General features: G+C 53.1%; 1 protein-coding gene across 1 annotated transcript in view; it reads right to left on the bottom strand.

The window, feature by feature from the left end:
• Positions 1–22,660, bottom strand: part of TDRD9 (tudor domain containing 9) — a 99,694-nt gene that overhangs the window by 15,440 nt on the left and 61,594 nt on the right. The window contains exons 20-32 of the mRNA XM_045074462.1: positions 22,588–22,641; positions 21,182–21,298; positions 20,091–20,198; positions 18,065–18,165; positions 14,619–14,792; positions 11,719–11,830; positions 10,544–10,756; positions 10,203–10,292; positions 8,842–9,102; positions 7,041–7,196; positions 6,238–6,308; positions 4,526–4,635; positions 3,914–4,010 (exon numbers count right to left, since the gene is read on the bottom strand). Of these exons, the coding sequence (XP_044930397.1) occupies positions 3,914–4,010; positions 4,526–4,635; positions 6,238–6,308; positions 7,041–7,196; positions 8,842–9,102; positions 10,203–10,292; positions 10,544–10,756; positions 11,719–11,830; positions 14,619–14,792; positions 18,065–18,165; positions 20,091–20,198; positions 21,182–21,298; positions 22,588–22,641 (1,664 nt within the window). The remainder of the gene's footprint in view (positions 1–3,913; positions 4,011–4,525; positions 4,636–6,237; positions 6,309–7,040; positions 7,197–8,841; positions 9,103–10,202; positions 10,293–10,543; positions 10,757–11,718; positions 11,831–14,618; positions 14,793–18,064; positions 18,166–20,090; positions 20,199–21,181; positions 21,299–22,587; positions 22,642–22,660) is intronic.

The following is a 22,660-nucleotide window of genomic DNA, read 5'->3' as shown; positions in this document are numbered from 1 at the left end:
AAGGACATGCCCTGCAATGCTGCCCGGAACGGCTCGAGTGGGGTGGACGCCATCACAGCGCCGAGCACCCGCAGGGTGCTGTCCGGCCCTGAAGGCTGCACACTCTGCATCGTGGGGAGCCACCCACTGCCCCGGCGGGCCCATGAGCTCCCAGCAGCCGTCCCTCGTCCCTCCACACAGGGGACCCTCCCAGGCGGGAGACCCTGGCCCCGGGGCTGGCAGCACGTGGCGAGCCTGGAGCCGGGCTAGACACACCCGCTGCCTGGGCCAGCCCAGCAGCACCGAGAGAGCCCCCTCCTACTCCATTCCCATCACCTCCCGCTCCCAGTATTTAAAGCTCTCAAGTATTCTGAGGCTTCTTAAAAACACGAGAGTTTGGGACGCCTGGGTGGCTCAGTGGGTTAAGCCACTGCCTTTGGCTCAGGTCGTGATCTCGGGGTCCTGGGATCGAGCCCCGCATCGGGCTCTCTGCTCAGCAGGGAGCCTGCTTCCTCCCCTCTCTCTCGGCCTGCCTCTCTGCCTACTTGTGATTTCTCTCTGTCAAATAAATAAATAAAATCTTAAAAAAAAAAAAAAACACGAGAGTTAGATGAAGATTTGTTTAAAGAGCAGTACGTGACTGCGCCGTAAACACTTCAGACAGGACGTCCCCGGAGAGAAGGGGGCACGCTGTACAGACGGGGTCCGGAGCTCCATCCCACGCGCCGCTGTGGATGGATCCCACGATGGCAAGCTGACACTTTCCCGAGACACATGGGGCCTGTGGTCCCGCAGCCTCGGTCTGGGTAGGACAGGGGCACTTCTGAGGCTGGTCCTAAGAGGACACAGCTGCCCCCCAGCTCTCTCGGACGCAGACCTTGGGCACCCAGCCACCACGCTGGAGGCGGACCCGGTGAGCCCACACAGAACCCCCAACAGGGAGGCCCTCAGGAGCCTCAGAGGCAGAAACGGAAGCCTCCAGCCCCAGGCCAGAGTCAACCACCAGAAGCGTGAACAGAACAGGCGGGACTCCCACCCCTGCACCACCACGGCCTCCTGCTGAAGACCCAGATGGCAAGGAGCGGGGACCAGCTGTCCCTGGGGGACCCCGTCGGAGCTCCTTGCACGGCACTGCAAGGGCTGTTGGGAGGACCTGCTGTCCAGCCAACATGGAACGGACAGTAACAAAGCCCCAGCTCCCTCGGAAGCCGCTCCCGCTGGTTTCTAGACGCTTGGCCCAGTGGGGCGGATTACTCTTTTAGGGGATTCCCCCTCCCTTGCCTCCGGGGCTGGAGCGCTGCCCTGGAAAGGCACCAGATCGGCCCGACCGGGACCCCCGGGGCTGCCCTCGCCCACCCCGGCCGCAAGAGCTAAGCCCCGGCGGCAGGACCCAGTTGGGGAGGTAAGGGACGCGTCAGGGCCACGGACTTGCAGCACCTGCTCCCCAACCCCCGCTGCCCCTCCTGCGGACGCCGGGCTCGCGACTATGGAGCGTGTCCCTCTCACCGGGGACACCAGCACCGGGAGCCTGGAGCGGACGCGAGTGGACGTTCAAGGAAGCACGTCGGGGAAGGGACCGCGGGAGCAGGAGAACTGAAGCCCACCGAGGGCTGGGGTGCCGAAGGCCGGCCGGAGGCAATGGTGACAGGAAACCCGTGCCCTTGAGGGCAGAGCCACTCAGGCCCGAGCCCCCACTGGCAGAAAGCAAAGGGGGGGGGGGGAGAGGGTGCAGAGAAGGGGCAGGGAACGGCGGCCGGCCCGGCCCGTGGTCCCAGGGGCCAGAGGGAACCCTGGCCTCTCGTGGCTCTGCTTGTTGCTGGAGATAAGCAGCCCCCCGCCCCCGCCTCTGCAGACAGTGCGCCGGGGCGACGGACCTGCCTTCCGGTCTTTAGATTGCCGTCACTTCTGACAGGACAGTGACAGAACAGGGACAGAGGTCGTGGGCTGGGACAGCCCTGTGATGGGACAGCGGCCTGCCAGCTGCCGCGACCCCACGGCCGTGCCCAGGAGGAAAAGCCGCTGAGGCAGCCGTGGGGGCCTCTCTACCCTGAATGGCCTCTGGGGCCCAGGCCTCAGGTGACAGGAGTGAGCGCACCCACAGCGGGCCCCCTTTCCCTTCAAAGCTCCTCAAATAATGGCTCCTACGGACTCATCAAATTTGAAAAAGCTCACCCAACTACTCAGAAGCAGACTTGCGAGGACAAAGCCCCAGCCCTACCTTCCCCTTCTGGGAACCACCAAGCTGAGCCTACGCGTCTGGCCACTCAGTGTCACCCACGCGATCGCAGAAACGACCCCCGCTGGCTCGTTTAAACACAACAAACTGAATACAGAGCGCCAGCTATGTGCGAAGCGCTAATACTGTCTCTGCACAAGCCTCTCCTCATAAGCTTTTGTTCTAGAAAGATGGCATTTTAAATACCAAAGACTTCCACGGTTTTTGAGTGTCTCTAACATAACCACTCGCACTTCGGAGATTTACAAGTAACACACTGTGTCACGCACGCCGTCCAGAAGATCGTATTCAAGACAAAGTCCCGGCAGGACCTGAGTCCAGCGAGAGAAGCAAGGACAACATCAGCAGCGTTGGTCGGGAGGCTGCGATTCACACCGTCCCTGAGTCGCCTCCCTACAGCCACACGGCAGCTTTCTTCCTTGATACACGATCCCACGTACTGGGCTAGTTTTACAAGTTTGTCTCCCCTGTGACGACGCAGAAGATAAATATCGTCAAGATACTCATCATTATTGCAGAATGAGAGAGAAGCCCAATTCCAACATTTAAAGGCATATTAAATCTCTTCGGGACAAGAGCGGGTCAGGAACAAACGCGTATGTAAATAAAGTGGGGCAGTGTCTATACAAGCCATTTTATGTCCACTCAGTGCCATACGATGCATTTTAATATTTTACTAAATATTCTACTTATTCTATTTAGTAAACATTCTATTCTAATAAATTCTATTTTCATGGATATTTACAAAGACATCATAATGCAAAAATGCTTTTATTTGTGGAAAAGACGTAGTATGACAAAAACCTAAAAACAAAAAATTCATGTAATAATTCTGAAAATACACTAAATGTTTAAAAAATGATTGGGTTTCTTCCCAGTCAGCTTTTTCCAGATTTTTCTAAGCAGTATTTTCAGTGCTAAAAAAGAACACACACGACCGTCTTCTACACCAAAAGCGACCGTGCTCCAGACCCTGAGGGGTGCGCGGAGGGCTGAGGGAGGCGAGAGCCAGGCCACCCGCCGCCAGCCACCCCAGCCGGGCGCGCAGAGCTGTGAGCTGCCCGGAGACCAGACATTGTTTCTCCCTAGCTGCTGCCTCTCCGCAGAAGCCCATGGGCGCTTCCCCAGGGGCGACTGCTCTGCACGCACCGAGTGGAAAAGACCCGTGGCGCGGCCATCACCACGGTCAGGTGCTGCCGAAAACTCTCTTCCCGCTCACACAGTTCCCTGTGCCGAAGCCTTCAGGACGAGTCCCTGTTCCTTCAGGACAAGTCCCTGTTCCGTCTGGGCACCAGGAAGAGCCGCAGCGGGCACAGCGGTCTGCCTTCTCGTCGCCCGGTTCCCGTCGCCAGGGGAATGGACAGGCAGCCTGCTGACAGCGGGGGCCAGACGACGGAGTGCCACTTTCACGTTCCCTTAGCGACAGGACAGCCACCTGCGCGTTATTCATTCCCGGCTCCTTACCTTCTTCCTCCGGCCCCGCTGCTCCCCAAGCCTCCACGCGGCCCTGTCTGCTTCAGGCAGGTTGACAGTGACGCCACCTCGGCCACACCAAAGCCCAGGGAAGCTCCGCGAGCGGCCACCAGGGCCCCGGCTAGGTGCTCCCTAAGTGCCTCCTCTCCCTCAGGGGGAAGCCGGAGACGCGCCCGCTTCTCCCACCGGGTTCGCACTTCACACAGGCTGGACGGACGGACGAACCTTAACTCGATGACCGGAGCGAACAGCGCACTGAGGAGAGCCGGGAGGCCGGGCACGTGCGGCAGCAGAGACGTCTCTCTCAGCAGCATGGTGGACCCTGTCGGACGGTCAACAGAGGCGACGTCAGGCACGGACTCTTCCCTGCAGAGCGCTGCACGCCCCTGCACACTCCTCGTCCCCTTCGCGGAGTGCGGCCTGGTCGGGGGGCGGCCCCCAGCCCCGTGCCGCACCCCAGTCCGAGCCCAGGGCCTCCGCGGCACCCGCCCGGCCACACACTGCCGGCCTCGCCCTGCCGGGACGTCTGGTGGGTCCCTCCTCCTCCTCCTCCTCCCCGCCCGGCCTTTCAGGTTCATCCCGGGGCCAAACCCGGGCTGGGCTGACGGAAGGAATCAGACCCAGAACCCCATCCCCACACCCCAGAGCAAAGGGAAGGCGACATGCACCATTTCTTACACTCGGATCAGCCAAGGCGCTCAGAAGCGCCCTGCAGACGGCACAGGCCCGTGTCTCCGCCCCATGGCTGAGTGGTCCCAGCACCGGGGGCGGGGTGGGGGGGCGCGGGGGGGACGGAGGCGGACAGGGCAGGCGAGGCACGAGCGCGCCCCAGCTCACCCGTCGCGTTGACGGAAAGGGAGGCCGCGACCAGTATCCTCTGGTGAAGGTCCTCGGGGGCGTCGCTGATGATGACCGAGTTGATGCTCTCCTTCTCCACCCACACACACCTGCAAGGGGCGGCGTCAGGAGACGGGCAGCTGCGTCCGACCCCCAGCTCACACGTGCCGGAGACCCCGCCACACGAGCCGGGCGCGTGCCACAGGCGAAAGCTGTCCGACATCCCGTGTCCCGTGCGCCGGCCCCTGTCGTCCCGACCACCCCCTCCACCCTCGTCTCTCCTGCTCCCGGGGCTCCCGTGGGCCACGCGCTCGCAGCGCCCAGACTGCCACCTCTGCCCCTGACCTCCGGGCCGCGCCCCTGCTTCTGAGCCGGCAGGCCGGCCACCCGCCCCGCCCTTGCACTTCTCAGCAGACGCCATGCAGGAAGGGCAACCTCCACTCGTCCCCTTCCCGCGTCACTGAGTCTAGTCACACGTCACCGTTGACCCCATAAAGCGGCCTGCTTCTGCACCTCCTGCCCTGGGCGCTGCGCGGTCACGGTGTCCCCACCAGGATGACAGCAGTGACCGGCCTCAGAAGTACGCTGCTACCCGAGGAGACTTCTCCTCCCAAACTCGACGCATTCTTCTCTGGGGTCTGCCTGCCTCGAGGTGCCTACGGGCCACCTGCGGATCTTGGGAAAATGCAGGCTCTCTGCAAAGGGGTCCTGATTCTGCATTTCTGATGGGCTCCAAGAGACTCCTGGAGGGTTTCCTTGCAGCCAAAGCAATGGTATAAAATACACATCAGGCTTTCCAAGGGTCCTCAGATGAAGTCCGGATCTTGCTGTGAGGACCGTCCCCATCGGCCACCACGCTGTGGCCCTCCGCTCCCCACCCGCTGTCCTGTCTCACTGCTCGTTCTGAAGTGCAAAGTCTAACTGAGGCCAGGTCCAGGCCAAGGAACGCCCTCCCGCTGGGCCTCACCGCCCCACTCACTGACCACAGCCAACTCCTCTGCACGTCTCAGGTCCCTCTGGAAACCTCCGTGGCCTTGCATGGCCCCAGTGTACTCGGGGCCCCTCGAGATGCTTTCATAATGTCCCACAGCCCCTTCCATAACGTTCAAGAGCCTCATCGACTCTTCTCCTGAGTCTCCCTTGCACACCATCCCCACCGGACACACAATTTGGGGGTCACCCTGAGTCTCTTTGTTCACTGTTGTTCCCCTCACACCATACCCTGTTTCCGGAACACAACAGGCATTCGTAGGTGTGCTAAGTGAAAAACAATTATAATAAGAACAGAAAAAACAAGGCCCTTGTTGGAAGATACTCAAGAATGTCTTAGACAGGGGCACCTGGGTGGCTCAGTGGGTTAAAGCCTCTGCCTTCAGCTCGGGTCATGATCTCAGGGTCCTGGGATTGAGCCCCACATCGGGCTCTCTGCTCCGCGGGGAGCCTGCTTCTCCCCACCCCCCCTCTGCCAGCCTCTCTGACTACTTGTGATCTCTGTCAAATAAGTAAAATCTTTAAAAAAAAAAAAAAAAAGAATGTTTTAGAATGACTTTCATGTTAGAAAGAGTATCTCAGATTTGGAACTAGGAGAGGAATGAGCAGGAGCTGGAAAAGGAAACATTCCAACAGTTTAAAGAAAGATCAGTTTCCATTAAACTTTGTAAATAGAGGATCAGAGAAAAAAGAAATCCAAAGGGAATCCAAGTTACTCCTACCTGAACTTGGATATTCTGGTCAAACTATGACACTTCAGTTCATAAGGGTTAAAAGGCCCATGAAGTAGCGCCTGTAGATTAAAACACACACACACAATGTTACAAACAGGCAAATGATCACTTAATGTACATTTTAAAAATCCAAAAGTTAGTTAGCTCATGTTTTGAAAAAGGAAGCAGCTACACGTTAGTTGTAACATCCTCAAGATGCAGTGGGGAAAACCTGCCTTGCGGTGCTTTTCTGGGATGGAGTGATTCTTTCAACCGTTTCAGTAACTCTCTTCAACAGATATATTTAAGGAAGAATTTGGACACAAAAAGGAAATACCCCCCAATACTTCAGAAGAATTATCATTCTTTTCATTGCATCAGACTAATCCAACTGAGTAGAGACCCCAAGAGCACAGGGCCACGGGCTAGGGTGGCAAGAGCGGAGCCGCCAACCAGGGGGAGGGCACGCAGCAGCCTCTTCTCAGAAACAGGCAAGTGCACCGACCCCAGTGCCCGCTGGGGCCGGGCCGCCTCCCGGGCTGGGGCGCCTCCACATGGGCCTGGTTCTCCACCTGGGCAAACCAGCACAGGCTGCCTTGGGAAAGGCTGGTTAAAACAGAAGAACTAGTCTGAGCATTTCTCTAGACCAGACCCCAGGTCCTCCCCTCACTAGATAGGCACCACTGTGAAACTAGTACCGGCCCTGCCAACCAGGACAGAAAAGCCCACCCTGACTGCTGGCTAGGACTCAGCATACAGATAACACGACTTCAAGTTTTAAGCTGGATTTTAAACCGGCTCCTGTCGATTACCTTGCAGTTGGGGGTACCGAGTTTATTGGAAGAAAAGCTCTCTAACAAAGCCCGGATCAGGTACTTTTCATCGTCCTTCACAGGCGAAGACGGAGACAGCTCTGCCATGTTGTCCACGGGCGTGGGGAAGAGAACCTTGAGAGCTTCGTGGCTTTGCTGAGCAGAACAAACAAAGTTCATTTTGCTTAAAGGAAAAACAGTATTAAAAGTACTTTATTCCACACTAATCAAAGATTTTATAGACACAACCTTATTCTTTTCTGATTACTAGGGTCACTAAGGTCAGGAGAAAATTTTATCAAATGAGTACACTTTAAAATCCAAATTAAAGAAATAAGATAGGAAGCGCCTAGGTGACTCAGTGGGTCAAAGCTCTGCCTTCGGCTCAGATCATGATCCCAGAGTCCTGGGATCGAGCCCCACATGGGGCTCTCTGCTCAGCAGGGAGCCTCCCTCCCCATCTCTCTCTCTCTCTGTCTGCCTCTCTGCCTACTTGTGATCTCTGTCTGTCAAATAAATAAATAAAATCTTTTAAAAATATAAAGAAATGGGACGCCTGGGTGGCTCAGTTGGTTAAGTGGCTGTCTTCGGCTCAGGTCATGGTCCCAGGGCTCCCTGCTCTCTGAGGAGTCTGCTTCTCCCTCTGCCTGTGCCTGCCTCTCTGCCTGTGCTCGCTCTGACAAATAAATAAATAAAATCTTTTTTAAAAATAAAATAAAATAAAGAAATAAGATAGGATTCATTTAAGGCTCTATTCACCAGAGTGCTTGGGTGGTGTGGTCAGTGAAGTGTCTGCCTTCAGCTCAGGTCATGATCCCAGGGCTCCCTGCTCTCCGGGGAGTCAGCTTCTCCCTCTGCCTCTGTCCCCTACCCTGCCCAGGCTTGTATGCTCTCTCTTTCTCACTCAAATAAATTAAAAAAAAAAAATTTTTTTTTTTAAAGATTTTATTTATTTATTTGACAGAGAGAAATCACAAGTAGATGGAGAGGCAGGCAGAGAGAGAGAGAGGGAAGCAGGCTCCCTGCTGAGCAGAGAGCCCGATGCGGGACTCAATCCCAGGACCCTGAGATCATGACCTGAGCTGAAGGCAGAGGCTTAACCCACTGAGCCACCCAGGCGCCCTAAAAAAAAAAAAAATTTTAAAGCATCAATTCATCAGCCTTTACTACCTTTCAGTGATCAGAAAACTGTGGAAAAAACAGTTCTTAAAAAGACCTTTCTGTACATGAAACTTGAGCTCCACACCAGGTAACACTACCAGAATCTCAGAAGGGTTCCTCACACCTGGAAACACAAATGCCGGCCGCTCTCCGGCTACTGTTCTGCCGCCTGTTTCCCTAAACCCTCCGCTATCAGCAGAAACCACAGGACAATAAACGGCCTCCAACATCTGACTCACAGGCGGCATCTCTGAAACCTTCAAAAAAAAAATGGCTTCAGAACTGATTTTGAAAGAAAGAGTTGAAAATCATTTTGAAATACCTGAAATACTTGAAACTAGTATCTTATTGTTTTCATTAGGAGCTACGTCTTGGAATCCATTTCAGAAAAAACAACTCCCAGAGACCATTTTTACATCTAATTCTCATTCTAAGACAAAAATAACCTAATAAAGGGAAACGTCAACAAAATCAACACGCAGTCACCGAAATGTCGTCTCGAAGAAACCTGCAGGCATTTCAAGGGTCCCACAACCACCACGAGCGGGAGGACAGTGCGCCCCCGCCTCTCCACGGCCCCTGCCACACACGCGCACACGCGCACACGCACGCACACTCCCACAAGGATGAAGGCACGTACCTTGGACTCATAAGGCTCCTCTGAGAGCTCTGCGTAGCCCTCCTTGATGAGGACGTCTCTCACGCTGACGGCGTCCTGGGCCCCCGCGTAGCGGTACGCGTCCACGTGCAGGACACTGTGCACCACAGAGAAGACCCTGACGAGCAGGGCGCAGCCACTCACCAGGGAGGCAAAGCGCCGGCTGGCCGCGCCGCTCCAGTGCTCACCACACACGAGGGACTTCGCCGACGGGCGCATTTTGCAAATCTTAAATTCCAAGGCCTACAGGACAGAAGAGTGTGGCTGACCCGGCTTGGTAAATGAGTGAAACACTCACCCAAATACTGCTGAAATGTGGCCCTGCACGTGGGTCTTCACTGACATTCTCCTAAAAATCCTACTAAAAACAATCTTGGTCCGTTAACAGAGGAGTGGAGGAGGCGGACACGATGGAGACACACATGGACTGTTACTCGGCCATCAAAAAGGATGTGATCTTGCCATCTGCGGGATGGAGCTAGACAATATTATGCTAAGTGAAGTCAAAGAAAGACAAACACCGTAGGATTTCGCTTGCATGTGGAATCTAGAAAACAAAACAAAACAATAAACATAAAGCAGAGACACACCGAAATACAGAGTGAGCTGCCGGAAGTGAGGAGGGCGAAACGGGTGAAGAGGCGGAGGGCATCGAGGCCTCCAGTCCTGGAGCGAACAAGTCCCCGGAGCAGGAGGTGACTGCACACGGAACGTGGTCGGTGGGACCATAGTCACGCTGCGGGGTCACGGACGGACAGCAGCTACCCCTGTGCAAGCACAGCTCAGAGTAGAGTGTGGAGTCACTATGCTGAATGTCTGAAACTAACGTCCTAGTCTGTGCCACCTATAATAAATATGTAAATCATTATATGTATTTTAAAAAAACAATTTGGGGAGTAGATTGCACAAAGTGAGGATGTCATAGGTAAAGAAATTCGACGTTGCTTTTCAACCCGAACAGAAGTCTGGAATGCCTTCTGGACTGTTTCCACACTGACAGAGGCGCATGGGTACATCTAGCTCGCCCAAGTTCTAGCTGTTTACAACACAACCAAAAACCTCAGAAACCGTATTTGGAATTAAATTCACTTGAACAGCTACTTTTTTGCTAAGTGTGAAACCACACTCCATATATTTTTAACTCCCTCCACAAACAATATTGACAAAAATATCTGTGGCAATACATTTTTGGAAAAAAGCAGAAATCAAACTTGGCTGTGTGACCAGGAAAGTCCCTTCTCACTCTGAGACCTGGCCCCATCCGTGGGCTGAGGGCAGGCCGTGTGACCTCCAGGATTGTTTCCAGCCCCCGCGTTCACAGCACAGCAGCCTCCCTCCCTTACCTGAAACGGGAGTTCAAGAAGGTGACAGGGCATCTCCATCAAGAGATCCAGATCCACACGACATCTGTTACCATAGTCCACAAAGAACACCTAGAGAATGGGGAAAGGACACGCTATAATACGGGGTCAGAATCACACGCCACCGGCCGGTGGCCTCACGAGGCCCTCTCTAGCTTGGAAACCTGGCAGTCTTACGACAGCAGCTAACATCCGCACAGCAGGGCTGGAATAACTTTCCACAAGACGAGTTTTCTAACTGAAAGGGTTCCACTTAACATCAGGAAAGGCTTTCTGTAAACTGCTCGTTCCCTTCGAGCAACTGGTTACACAGAGACACGTACCTCGGCAGAATTCCCAGAAACATAAAGGATTTGAGCTCTGAAGTAGCTTTCTTTATCAGAATCAGCAAAAGGAGCCAGACAGACCAGGTCTGGGTGCGGGCGGACAGGCAAAGGCAGCAGGTCCAGCCGGTTGATCTCGGCAGTGAGCTTTCTTAGAATCCCTGAGTTCTTTTCATCAATCCTGTATCCCCAGAAGTGTCCCACCTCGACGACCTAAAAAAGAAGGGGAAGGAACAGAGACGAAATCCAGAAAGGATTTTGATGTGCAGGATACCGGAAACTCACGCTGCAGGACGGACACTGCATACCGCGCTTCGCAAACTGGATTCCCCGGAACTCAAGTAATTCTACAGGCTTTAACACGTGTTTACAAACAAGGGGGTTCCCTGGTCCCCACAGTGAGGAAACAAACACGTATCCCAGACCCCTCTTTTGGAGGTACGAGACTTGCCAGCCCACGAACACAGGACAGGCTCTGGGGCACAGAAGGCCGGACTGTGAGACCGTCTGACTGGCAACGGGCCCCGGGGGGGGGGGGGTGAGCCCAGCCCACAGGCGCGCGAGAGCGGCAATGGCAGGTCCGGCGTGGACGCAGCCCCGGAAAACGCAGTGACAAGTGGGAGGAGGAGGAGCAGGTGTTCCGTGGGAAAGGGCCTCACTAAGCACCTCCCACCCACGCTGCTGGGCCGCTGTGCGGACCCAGGCCGGCCGCAGTCTCCCAACCGGCCGGAGCCCAAGCTTCCAGGTAAAGCCGCTGGTGAGTGTAGTCCCAGATTCACCAGGGAGCAGGTCTGTATTTGCACGGACACTGTACACTGTAACGATGCCGAGGCCAGCTCTACTGACGTGAACTGAATCACACGGCCGTACTTCACTAGGCCAGTTACAACGCTCACGTGCATTATGCTGCCGAAACTAAGGTTTTAGCATTTTAAACGGTACCTAACATTTTAAAAATTATGTTCTGATTCTAGAATGAGATTTGCTTCATTTTGTGTTGTAGCCACATTTCAATCTAACAAGTACAGTAATTCAAACCCACCCGCCTTGCCTCGATCACGAAGGTGCTCAGGCCGTGTGAGCACAGGTGTACGAGACTACCTTCATGTCTACAACGTGACAGTGCTAGGTTAAGAAGATGGAAAAGCTCTAACGACTCAACCACAGCATCTCACCTCTGTGACATCAACAGTCAGGAGGAGATCTGTAATTGTCCGGGATCTGTCTAATGCGTTAAAGGAGACTTGCATAGGATCTACTGTCTGCTTCTGAAAGTCCACATTCACCCTAGGGAATGTGATTAAAAAAAAAAACAAAAAAACAAAAATCAGGTATTGAAAGAAAACATGCTTACATGTGTGAAGCTATCGCCCCAACTATTCCATTGCTAATATAAGAAAAGAACATTTTAAGAAAATACCTAACCTGGAGATAACTAATTTGATTTTCAGTGACTTCCTGAGCTGCCCTGGAGGTCCGTGCACCCCCCGAGTTACACACTACCCTTCAACAATGGATTCTAATGTCAAGACTCTGCCAGCAGACTGACTTCTAAGGGTACACATTCTAAATCTAACACCAGCAGTGTTTCCTGATTTCCGGCTTCAGAGGAGAACTTGACCTTTTGGCAAGTACCAGAATCCATGCCCAGCTCAATGCCGTTAGAAAAGACATGCATGATTTTCTAATAAACCAAGGGGTTAATCATTCATCTCTTAAAATAATAACATAGTGGGGCGCCTGGGTGGCTCAGTGGGTTAAAGCCTCTGCCTTTGGCTCAGGTCATGGTCTCAGGGTTCTGGGATCGAGTCCCGCATCGGGCTCTCTGCTCCACAGGGAGCCTGATTCTCCCTCTCTCTCTGCCTGCCTCTCTGCCTACTTGTGATCTCTGTCTCAAATAAATAAATAAAATCTTTAAAAAAAAATGAGAATACATTCTCTTTTTAAAAAAAAAACACACAGTAAACACTCAAGTTTGAGAATGTGAAATACAAATTTGATAAAAATGGAATGTCCCTTTCCTAATGCTCTTATTAATAACTAAGATGAAGAGGAAGAATTATACAAGAGACCCTGACCCAACTTTCTCCCAGCTTTCAGATCCATTTCTGAGAGTGACTCAGGCAAAGCTACCAGCAGGAAAGTTCCTCCCTGTGTTACAGACCTAACTCCGGGGCACTCCAGAGTAGCAGAATCTAACCGTCTCCCACGGGACGAGACCCAACGGGACATATCTCCCTTTCTCACCAACTCCCTCAAACTCCTGTCAAGTTCCTCATGGAATTAAAAAGATCACAAGTAAGAAAGGATGACTGAGAATTCCTACACATGGTACTTGGAAAGTGTGACCAAAAAGCAACGGAATCCATTCTAAACCCCAAAGGGCGATTTAATGTGGTCCAAGAAAGAAAATCCACACATGGCCCGCCAGCTGCTGAACGGCGAGCGCCAGCACGCGGGGCCAGCCACGCCGGCCGCGCAGCCTCCCTGTTCCTCCGCGAGGAGAAGGCAGCTGGCGCTGGCCGGCCCCCGGGCGCTGCTCCATCGCACCGTCCACTCTGCTGAGAGCAGAGACTAGGACAAAGAAAGGAAACCAAAACCAGGTCTACTCCCCGCCGTCTAAACCGACAATCACTTACATGATCCCGCTCAGCCTCCTCAACAGCCTTACACAGACACAACTCAGTAGGCAAACAATTTTTTAATGGCCAAAAAGACTTGAATAGCGATTTCTTTGAAGAAGACACACAAAAGGCAAACAGGTCCGTGAAAAGGTACTCAGTATCACTGGTCATCAGGGAAATGCAAACAAGAACCAGGACAAGGTATCAGCTCGCGGCCGACCGAATGGCCGTCGTCAAGGAGACAAAGGCTGGCCTGGGCACAGAAGGAAGGAAGCCCTCGCGCGCTGGTGGGACTGCAGACCGGTACAGCCACTACGGGACACAGTATGCACGACCTTTAAGAAATTAAAAGGAAAAAAAAAAAAAGAAATTAAAAGGAGGGGGGCGCCTGGGGGGCTCAGCGGGTTGAGCCTCTGCCTTCGGCTCAGGACATGGTCTCAGGGATCATGGGATCGAGTCCCGCATCGGGCTCTCTGCTCAGTGGGGAGCCTGCTTGCTCCCCCCCCCCTCTCTGCCTGCCGCTCTGCCTACTTGTGATTTCTGTCAAATAAATAAATAAAATGTTTAAAAAAACAATGAAAAGGAGAACCACCACACGATGCAGCAATTCTACTTCCGAGTATATAGCTACTAGTGACAAAAACACTACCTCAGAAAGACCCTGCACGTGGCAGCAGCAGGTCCAAGAACCGAGACGCGGACCAACCCCCGCGTCCATCACTGGATAAAGGAGCTGCACCGCACACGCACTAGAGTATCTCTCAGCCACAGAAACAAGAAAACTACCATTCGCGACAACACGGATAGATCGCGAAGGCAACGCGCTGAGTGAAGTAAGTCTGGCAAAGACAGACACTGTGTGGTCTCACTTACGTGTGGAATCTATTTAAAAAAATAAATAAATAAAACTCACAGAAAAAGAGACCAGACTCGAGGGGCCAGAGGCGGAGGTGGGAGAAGGGGGTGCGGGAGCAAACCGGTCAAAGACACAAGCTTCCGGTTCTGTGCTAACCAGTCCTAGGACAGACTGTGCAACTTGCTGCCTGCCGCTAACACTGCTGTAAGACATAAAGGACAGCCATTAGGAGAACAAACACTGAGCATCCTTGTCACACGGAGAAGTTTCTGTGTTAGCGGAACATATTGTGGTGGTCATTTCACAGCACAGGGAAATCAAACCACCTCCTGAACACCTACACCTGAACTTTCACAGCGATGGACGGCGATTATTTTGCAACAGAGCTGAAAAGGCAAACAAATGAAAACAGCACCAAGGTTCAGAGAGGTCAAGGAATGTGCCTAAGTACACACAGCCAGGAGGTGAGGAAACCAGGACTCGGGCTGTACAGCCTGTGCTGCGCGTGTGAACGCAAGCGAGGCGCATGTGAACACGGCCTCTGACCCCGTGCGAGCAGGCGGACAGAGCCCCGTGCGGCCAGCCCCGGGGGTACCTGGTGCTCCTGAGCTTCGAGACAGCCCCGCCTTGCACCTTCCCTTCGATCTCCTCTGCAGAGTGCACGTTCAGTTCAAGGGAGACCTTCAGCTGAGACATCTTAATGGCCATATACACTGCAGGAAGGGTTTTAAACCTCTCTGTCGGGTTACGTGAAAACTCCACAAAGGCTCTGCTCCACAAAGAGAAAGAAAAAAATTAGTTGTATGGGCATCTGGGAAAAAGGAGCTAAGTGCATATTAATCTCTCTCAAGACTAGATGGAAATTTTTAGCTCCGCCTCCCCTTGAAACACCAGTAATTCTGCATTCTATAATTAACCAAGAAGGGTTTCCCCAATTGAAATTACTTAAGAGAAATGAAAATTACAATGATGCACCATTGGAGTAAAACCAGGGACCAGCCTTCTACAAATGAGGGTAACGCAGAATAAACCCCAACACTAATGAGATTTTCAGCTACAGAATCTTAATTCTCAAAATGAAGGAAGACAGCTTTTTGAGTTCTGGGGGTTTTTCTACTTTACTGTAAAATAAAACACAGTAAGATAAAAGCACAAAGTGAGGTCGGCGATCTCTGTGATCTCCCTCTACAAAGCCCATCGAGTTTACCACCAGTCGTGCTGAAGGCGCCCCACGCCACCACCCCCTCCTGCATCCCTGGGCGCCCCTCCCATCCCTTTCTCTGGGAGACGAGAACCAAGCAGGCACGGGGTGTCTGCTGGGCATTTCCTGGTATAAAGAAAGCAAGCTTCAAGTTCACATTTGCTTGTACATGAACGCTCCTGGGTCAAAACATCACACTCACGCCAACAGACCTATGACTCCGACAAGCACCGGCACGGAAATGTGTGCCCTGAGCCCTGGAAAGGACACACCCCGTGTAGAGCGCCCGGCAGGTCAGAGAGGCAGCGCCTAACTCTACGGGCGTGTGCGTCCCTGCGCCTCGCTTCTCTGCAGGGACCTAGGGCTCTCCTCTGCCCTCCTAAACCTGCCCCCTGGTGGACGCCCTGCTGAGCACGTGTACCTTCCCCCAGGTCTGTGCTCGCTCACACGCCCCCACCCCGTCATGTCCGCCTTCTCTAGAGGGCTCCTGAGCCCCTCCTCAGAAGCAGCTTCTATCGCACTCAACACCCCGCTTCCGTAACGCTCAGCTTGCAGCAGAACCCCGAAGTCCCACTGGGACCCCCCATACCTCCCCGTCCCCCCCTTGGGAGTGGGTCCTCCCAGCCCTTCTCTGGACAATGCAATCTCGAAGACCTGCCCTCCTGGGCCCTCCACTCTTCTTTGTCCTGCACAGGCCATCAACAGCGAAACCCAAGAGAGCTTGGTCTCACCTGTCACCTCCTTTGTTTCCAATGTTGCCTCTGGTTTAGGTGACCACGTCATTTAGGTAACTGATCATTCCCTGACCAAGTGCCACAAAACAGCGCAGCTCGGAACACTCAAGGGTCTCCACACACCCCTCTACTCGTGCCCATACTGATCAGGCAGCCACGAAGGACCACCCAGCACACAGCACCTGGTCCCCCACCACACAGACCTAACACAAAGCCAGCCACTGGCAAAAAGGTCTCGGCCGTGCCTTGCACACACCCCACACTCTCTGAAGTCCCGACTGGGCTTACACTGGGCTCCTACAGGGTCAGCACCCCCTCCTGCCCTGCCAGCCCCTCTGCTATCCACCTCACACACCTTCTTAGGAAGTCCCAGTGAATGCTACTGCTCCTGAGGCCCAGAAAGAAGGTCCTCTGACCACCTGGGCCTCTCCCATGACATTTCACGACAAGCCATTGTCTACAGAGCCCCACAACTGGGTTGAAACTTTATATGGGAGGAAACGGTACATCCCTATACTTGCTACCTGTGCTCGGATGCCCTTCACACCTGACACAGGCTCCCTGCTCCCGGGGGCCCTGCATGGTCCCAGAAGGAACACAGCCTTTACTCCATCCAACAGTGACCCACGTCACTGCCTCTGAACACTCGGTGTGTGAGAACTGCTCCTGGCACACCCAGAAGAACACCGCTCCTTCTCCAGGGAGCTGCCAGGACATCGCCGCGGTGACTAAAAAGCCAGAAATACAAGGAACCATGCAAAATAAAATTGAAATCCCTCCAACAAAGGCTTAGACAGGAAGCATGTGAAACAAACACAGAACCCACCCCGAGATGCAGATCTGCAAGAGACCAGACTGCCAGCCCCTCGAGCCATCAGAGGGCGCCCGCCGTGATAGGAACCTCAGCAACCCAGCAGACAGACTTGCAGCATTCAAGAAAGAGAACTTCACCATGAGTCCAGTGTCAAAGAAGTGATTTTGTAAATGTGATTAAGAACTTCCATGTAGGGGCGCCTGGGTGGTTCAGTGGGGTAAAGCCTCTGCCTTCAGCTCAGGTTATGGTCTCAGGGTCCTGGGATCGAGCCCCACATTGGGCTCTGCTTGGCAGGGAGCCTGCTTCCTCCTCTCTCTCTGTGCCTGCCTCTCTGCCTACTTGTGATCTCTGTCTGTCAAATAAATAAATAAAATCTTGAAAAAACAAAAGAATTTCCATGTAATCTGTATTAGGATATTTGAAAAAACTAGAGACATTACAAGCTTAATTAGTTCAATCGGTAACGGTTGTTAAAAGAACTTAGGAAGACTTCCTCAGGCTATGACTTTGCCGTGCGAGCACACACAGGGCCAGGGAAACACAGGCAGCTTACCAAGAACATCAAATATTAAATCATAGGAACAGAACTTAAAATGTCTAAGGAAATTAACCCAAATAGAAAAGGGACTGAACATGCTCTGGGTGCATTACTGGACATCGGTCCAGACCAGAGTGCACGTGTTTCTTACCCCCTAGATTTACAAAGTTTTATAAGTGAAATAGTTTATAGAACATCAGAAGAAAGTTTCTAACTGAAAACTAAAATTCAATTTAAAACTGTAAACAGTCCTTTCTGCACATCAGCAACCCCTCTTGGAAATAAAAATTCAAAGTGATACTTCCAAACATGCCGTCTCGTCTCCTGTATCTGCGACTAAAACACGTGCGATACGACCGGGTTTTCGCAGGAGCTGTCTTCCAGAAATGCGAGCAGATAAACCCTACTCTGGGGCGTCTCTGTGACCAACAAAGTGACATCTCGCTAGGGACACCCCATGAAAACCTAAGGACAGGCTCACACTCCAAGCGCCTGCCGCAGCACCAGACGGCACCACCGAGCCTTCCTGGTATCAGACCACCAAGCTCCCAGCTCCTCTAGGAGCTCCCCTGGTTGAAAAAGAGGATACATCAGTGCGGACAAGATAAACGCAAGCTGTGTTCCGAGGCCATGCGGAGTGGCCCGGACAGGGACCCATCTCCACAAGCACTCGGTGTTAAGATTTAGTTACTGCAAACACTGAACACGTGATGGCCCTTTCATAATGGCAGCTGCTAAGAAACACGCGACTTACTTTGCACCGTCAAAGACAATGGATCTGACTTGACCACACTGTCGGAAGAGAGACTGCAGCTGTTTGTAGTAGAGAAATCCGTAGGGCGGGATGTGCTTCAGCTGTAACACAGGGGGCAGTTCATCAGAGCAGGCGTCGCAGTGAACACAGAACACAACAGTGAACCCAACAGTTACAGTGTCCGTGAGCTAACGCGGCTGCACATTAGCTCACAAAAATGAAATTCACGGTCTGTAACCGTAAGACGTAGACTCTGTGGTTAGGTATGGTAAATGACTGATGACTTTTACATTATAACTAAATTTTAATGACAAGTATATGTTAAATAAAAGGTCATTCTTTCTCTGTTAAAATAATCCAAAATCCAACACAGAAAAACTAAGCTGTGTTTTATTCAACTTTCAAGTAAGCAAGCTAACTAAATGCATGTCTTTAAAAGATTCTTTCTACGTAAGGAGTAGGAGCTCTGCGGGGAGCGCAGCACAGGTTAGGGACGGGGCGCGCCCACCACCACAGCCGGAAATGCAGCGCACTGAGCCGGGGCAGATGCCTCCCACCCCGCAAGGCTCACTCCCCCCCTTCTGTCCCGGTGACTCGGTGACTCGTTTCCAGGCTTTGGCAGAACATCTGAGGCCCTGCCACCTGCCACTAGTCCTGCTTGTCTCAGGACCCACCCCGGCCCCATGAGAGAGGCTCTGAGCTGTCTTGGCGAGTCTCCTGAGGCAAAGGACGGAGTCGCCCTGGGACTCAACCACCCGTAAATAAGCTGATGGTAAACCCCACCTCGCCCCACCTCGAGGGGTCAGTGAGAGGCTCAGAGAAGCACATCACAAAGGGCATCTCAGGCAAGTGCAGGGTCAGTACCAGCTCCAGTCTGGCTTCCACTCACGGGGAAGACAAGTTTGTAGCCCCCAAAGTGCCTAGCAAGCAGGCGGCCTCGTGGATGAGGGAGACAAGCATGGCTCCAGGTCTGATTCCAGGTCTGATTCTCCAGGAGAATCCTCAGGCTCCTTCTCCAGCGGCACAGGGCAGCAGAGAGCACCACGAGGGCTTCGAGGAAGCCAAGCAAAGGAGCCTGGTTGGCCCTGAAGGTCACAGGGCAGGGTTCCCAGCAGGCCCTGAAGGTCACAGGGCAGGGTCCCCAGCAGCGATACAAGGCCAACGACCACCTTGTAAACGAAACCCCCGCCCCTGGACTATGAGGCGCATCTCCGCGGCTGGTCTCCAGCCTAAGCGCCGGCAGCTTCGAGGCTCTTCAAAGATCTGCACAGTGCGCCGGTCATCGGCGACCCCCGACCCGCGCACCCATCTCTTCGGGAACCGTGGGCACTTCCACAACAGCAGGGAAAGCTGGCACACGGGGCACTTACTGCACGCCAGCCAGTCTGCTGAGGGCCTCCCCCTGCCGCTGTCAGGGACACCGAGGGAACCGAGAAGGCGGACAGAAGCGCAGGCCCCACACGCTTCGTCCTGGGTGTGTGTCCTGAGGTCGCCGTGCGCTCAGGTGTAAACGAACGCCTATGACGGGTCAGAGTCACTGAAAATACATGTTCTCTGAATACTCCATTCCATGCCATTCCTTCTAGTCTAGACTCTGGGGCACGGAGCCCTCACATATGAATTTAAAAATACCCGCTCTCTAGCTGATTCTACTAGAATACGTTCAAGCCTGGGGATGACAGTTTAAATCCCAGTACAAAGCTGCCAACCAGTAACACTGTACTTTGTGTGAAAGGAAATTGCTAGCTCAAAGTTCTTAAACTTAGGGAGAAGTGTCCTAAATCCTTCAAAACAGCACATGATCAATCAACATTGGTCATAAATATATAATTTCTCAAGGCTTTCTTTCAAGGGCAGGTCTGCAAAATAGGAAGCCAGAGTGAGGAGCACGTAGATGTCTGTGAAAAGGTCAGATGAGCCATAATATTCACTTTAGGGGAAAAAAAATCCACCGGGTCCCTGTAAAAGTGGGAGCCCCGGGAAGGATATGGCACCCGCGGCAGCCACACAGAAGGGGAGCCCCTACCACGACAGTGGTCTTCGGGTCTTTGCCAGCCAGCTCCCTCACCGCCATCTCCTCGTCAGGCTGCCCAAATGCGAAGTAATTGGGGTAGAAAGCTCCGGCCAACACCACCTGGGGGAGGAGCAGACTTTCATGAAGCGGCAACATGACTCGTGGGTCTGTCTCCGCGAACCGCTGGCCTCTTCCCAGAACGACGTCACGAACATCTGGAAGCTGAGGAGGATTTATATTAAGACACTAGAGCTTCCACAAATCAAGTGGAAAGTCACGATTCTGATTATCTCACCGTCACCAACAGAAGCACTCCGGACATGTCCTCCTCGAGGAGCCTGTCTCCAAGGGAAGCTTAGGAAGCATCGGCGAGCTGAGTGAGGGCGCGAGTGACGGCACGCGCTCTCCCACTCCCTCCCTATGTGACACACTCACCTCTGCGGGCCGGCGCCTCCCCAGACCCGAGCCCCCAGTGCGCACTTCCAAACGGCCCTCTGCAGACAGCCCCTCCTCCGTCAAAACCCCCCAGCACATACACTCAGGGAGGACTCTCCCCAGCCGCAAAGCAACTTGACATCCAGAAAACACCGTCCTCCAGCACCGCTTCATTCACAGACACCCGCCTGCGACCCAATGCTGCCTGCTACTGTGGACAGACGGGGTCCTGCTCGGAACCCAGAAGCAGAAGCCCCTTTGTGGGACGTGCTTCCCTCTACACAATCCCTATAAGGTCCCGTCCAACAAGCTGGCCTGATCCCACCCTCTAAAGTTAGTATTTCCAGTGTAAGAGAAGAGCTACATAATGCTGAGTTATGTTAAGAACATTTTTAGTATCTTAAAAGCCAAAATGCAAGGACATGTCCTAAAGCGCATCAGCAGCTGGTGGGCTCCAGAACGCACCCCTGCGGACAGCACTGGGCTAGAGGGCCAGCTCCGAGACGTGCGGAACTTGAACTATGCTCTCCCCCAACACAGCGTGAACATCATGGGCCTAAGATCTCTCGAGGCCCGATTCGCATCGGAAAGAAGCATGGGCACTCTCTCCACCACGGCGGCCGGCGAAGAGAAAGGACGAGAACAGACGTCCAGCGGCCCCAGCGCACCTGCAGGATGAACCGCTGCTTGTACGTGTACTCCTGGTCCATGACGGGCCGCCGGGGCTCAACGTGCATGTTGAACTGGGAGACCCTGTTCTTCAGCTCTTCATACAACTCGGCCACCTAAGGAAACACGCCGAAATGGGACATCTCAAAAGCCTCGTGCCACGCAGAGCAATGAACACACTGGAAAACAAGTGCACGATGGGGAAGACACACGTTTACAGGATTAAACACTGCATTTATTAAGAGTCATCTTATTACAGGTGGATGAGTAAGGAATGGAAAGGACCTGGGTGCCTGGGGGGCTCAGTCAGCGAAGCGTCTGCCTCCAGCTCGGGGCATGATCTCAGGGCCGAGGATCGAGTCCCATGTCAGGCTCCCTGCTCAGCTCCCTTTCCCACTCCCCGCCTGCTTGTGTTTAACCTGTATCCCTTAGCTCCAATAAACTATAACCCTAAGTAGAAAAGCTTTTCTGAGATCTGAAAGTCCTTCTAGCCAATCACTGAGCCGAGGGTGGTCTCGGGGACCCCCTCAACACACAAATCTAATCAAGAATCTGAGCGGGCACAAGTCCACAATATTCAGAACGAGCAAATGATTTTATCGCTTTTGAAATTATAAGAACACGTGTACTCTATATCATACTTAAACACGCATATTCATACTGGCTAAAATTAACAAGTCAGGAAATGACAGATGCTGGCGAGGATGCGGAGAAAGGGGAACCCTCCCACACTGTTGGCGGGAATGCAAGCTGGTGCAGCCACTCTGGAAAACAGCATGGAGGTTCCTCAAAAAGTTGAAAATAGGGCTACCCTACCACCCCACAATCGCACTACTGGGTATTTACCTTAAAGATACCAATGTAGTGATCCGAAGGGGCACATGCACCCGAATGCTTACAGCAGCAATGTATTATGCTGAGCGAAATAAGTCAACCGGAGAAAGACAACTATCATATGATCTCCCTGATATGAAGAAGTGGGGATGCAACATGGGGGGTTTGGGGGGCAGGAACGGAATCAATGAAACAAGGTGGGATTGGGAGGGAGACAAACCGTAAGAGACTCTTAATCTCACAAAACAAACTGAGGGTGGCCGGGGGGAGGGGTTATGAACACTGGGGAGGGTTTGTGATATCCCGAGTGCTGTGAAGTGTGTAAACCTGGTAATTCACAGACCTGTACCCCTGGGGCTAGTAATACATTATATGTTAATTTTTAAAATTTTAAAAAAATACATACATTTGCATAAAAAGCAAATAATGCATATTCATGAATTGCCTACCATGAAAACTGCAGCAAGAACATGTGCCGTGCTGCGGACACAGACCCACGGGAGGCAGAGAGCTCCCCACCACGCCGCCCAGCCCAGGCCCTGCACAAACACCCACAGAACACACAACTCACCTCTCGGATTCTCTTGATCTGAATGTAATTTAACCGCCCCCAGTCAAGTTCATCCTTTAAATAAAGGCACAAC

This window comes from Mustela putorius, unplaced genomic scaffold (assembly GCF_011764305.1).
Source record: "Mustela putorius furo isolate JIRA1106 unplaced genomic scaffold, ASM1176430v1.1 tig00000129_pilon_pilon_pilon, whole genome shotgun sequence".
In the NCBI taxonomy this organism is placed as follows: Eukaryota; Metazoa; Chordata; class Mammalia; order Carnivora; family Mustelidae; genus Mustela; species Mustela putorius.
This window is presented reverse-complemented; position numbering and strand designations above follow the sequence as displayed.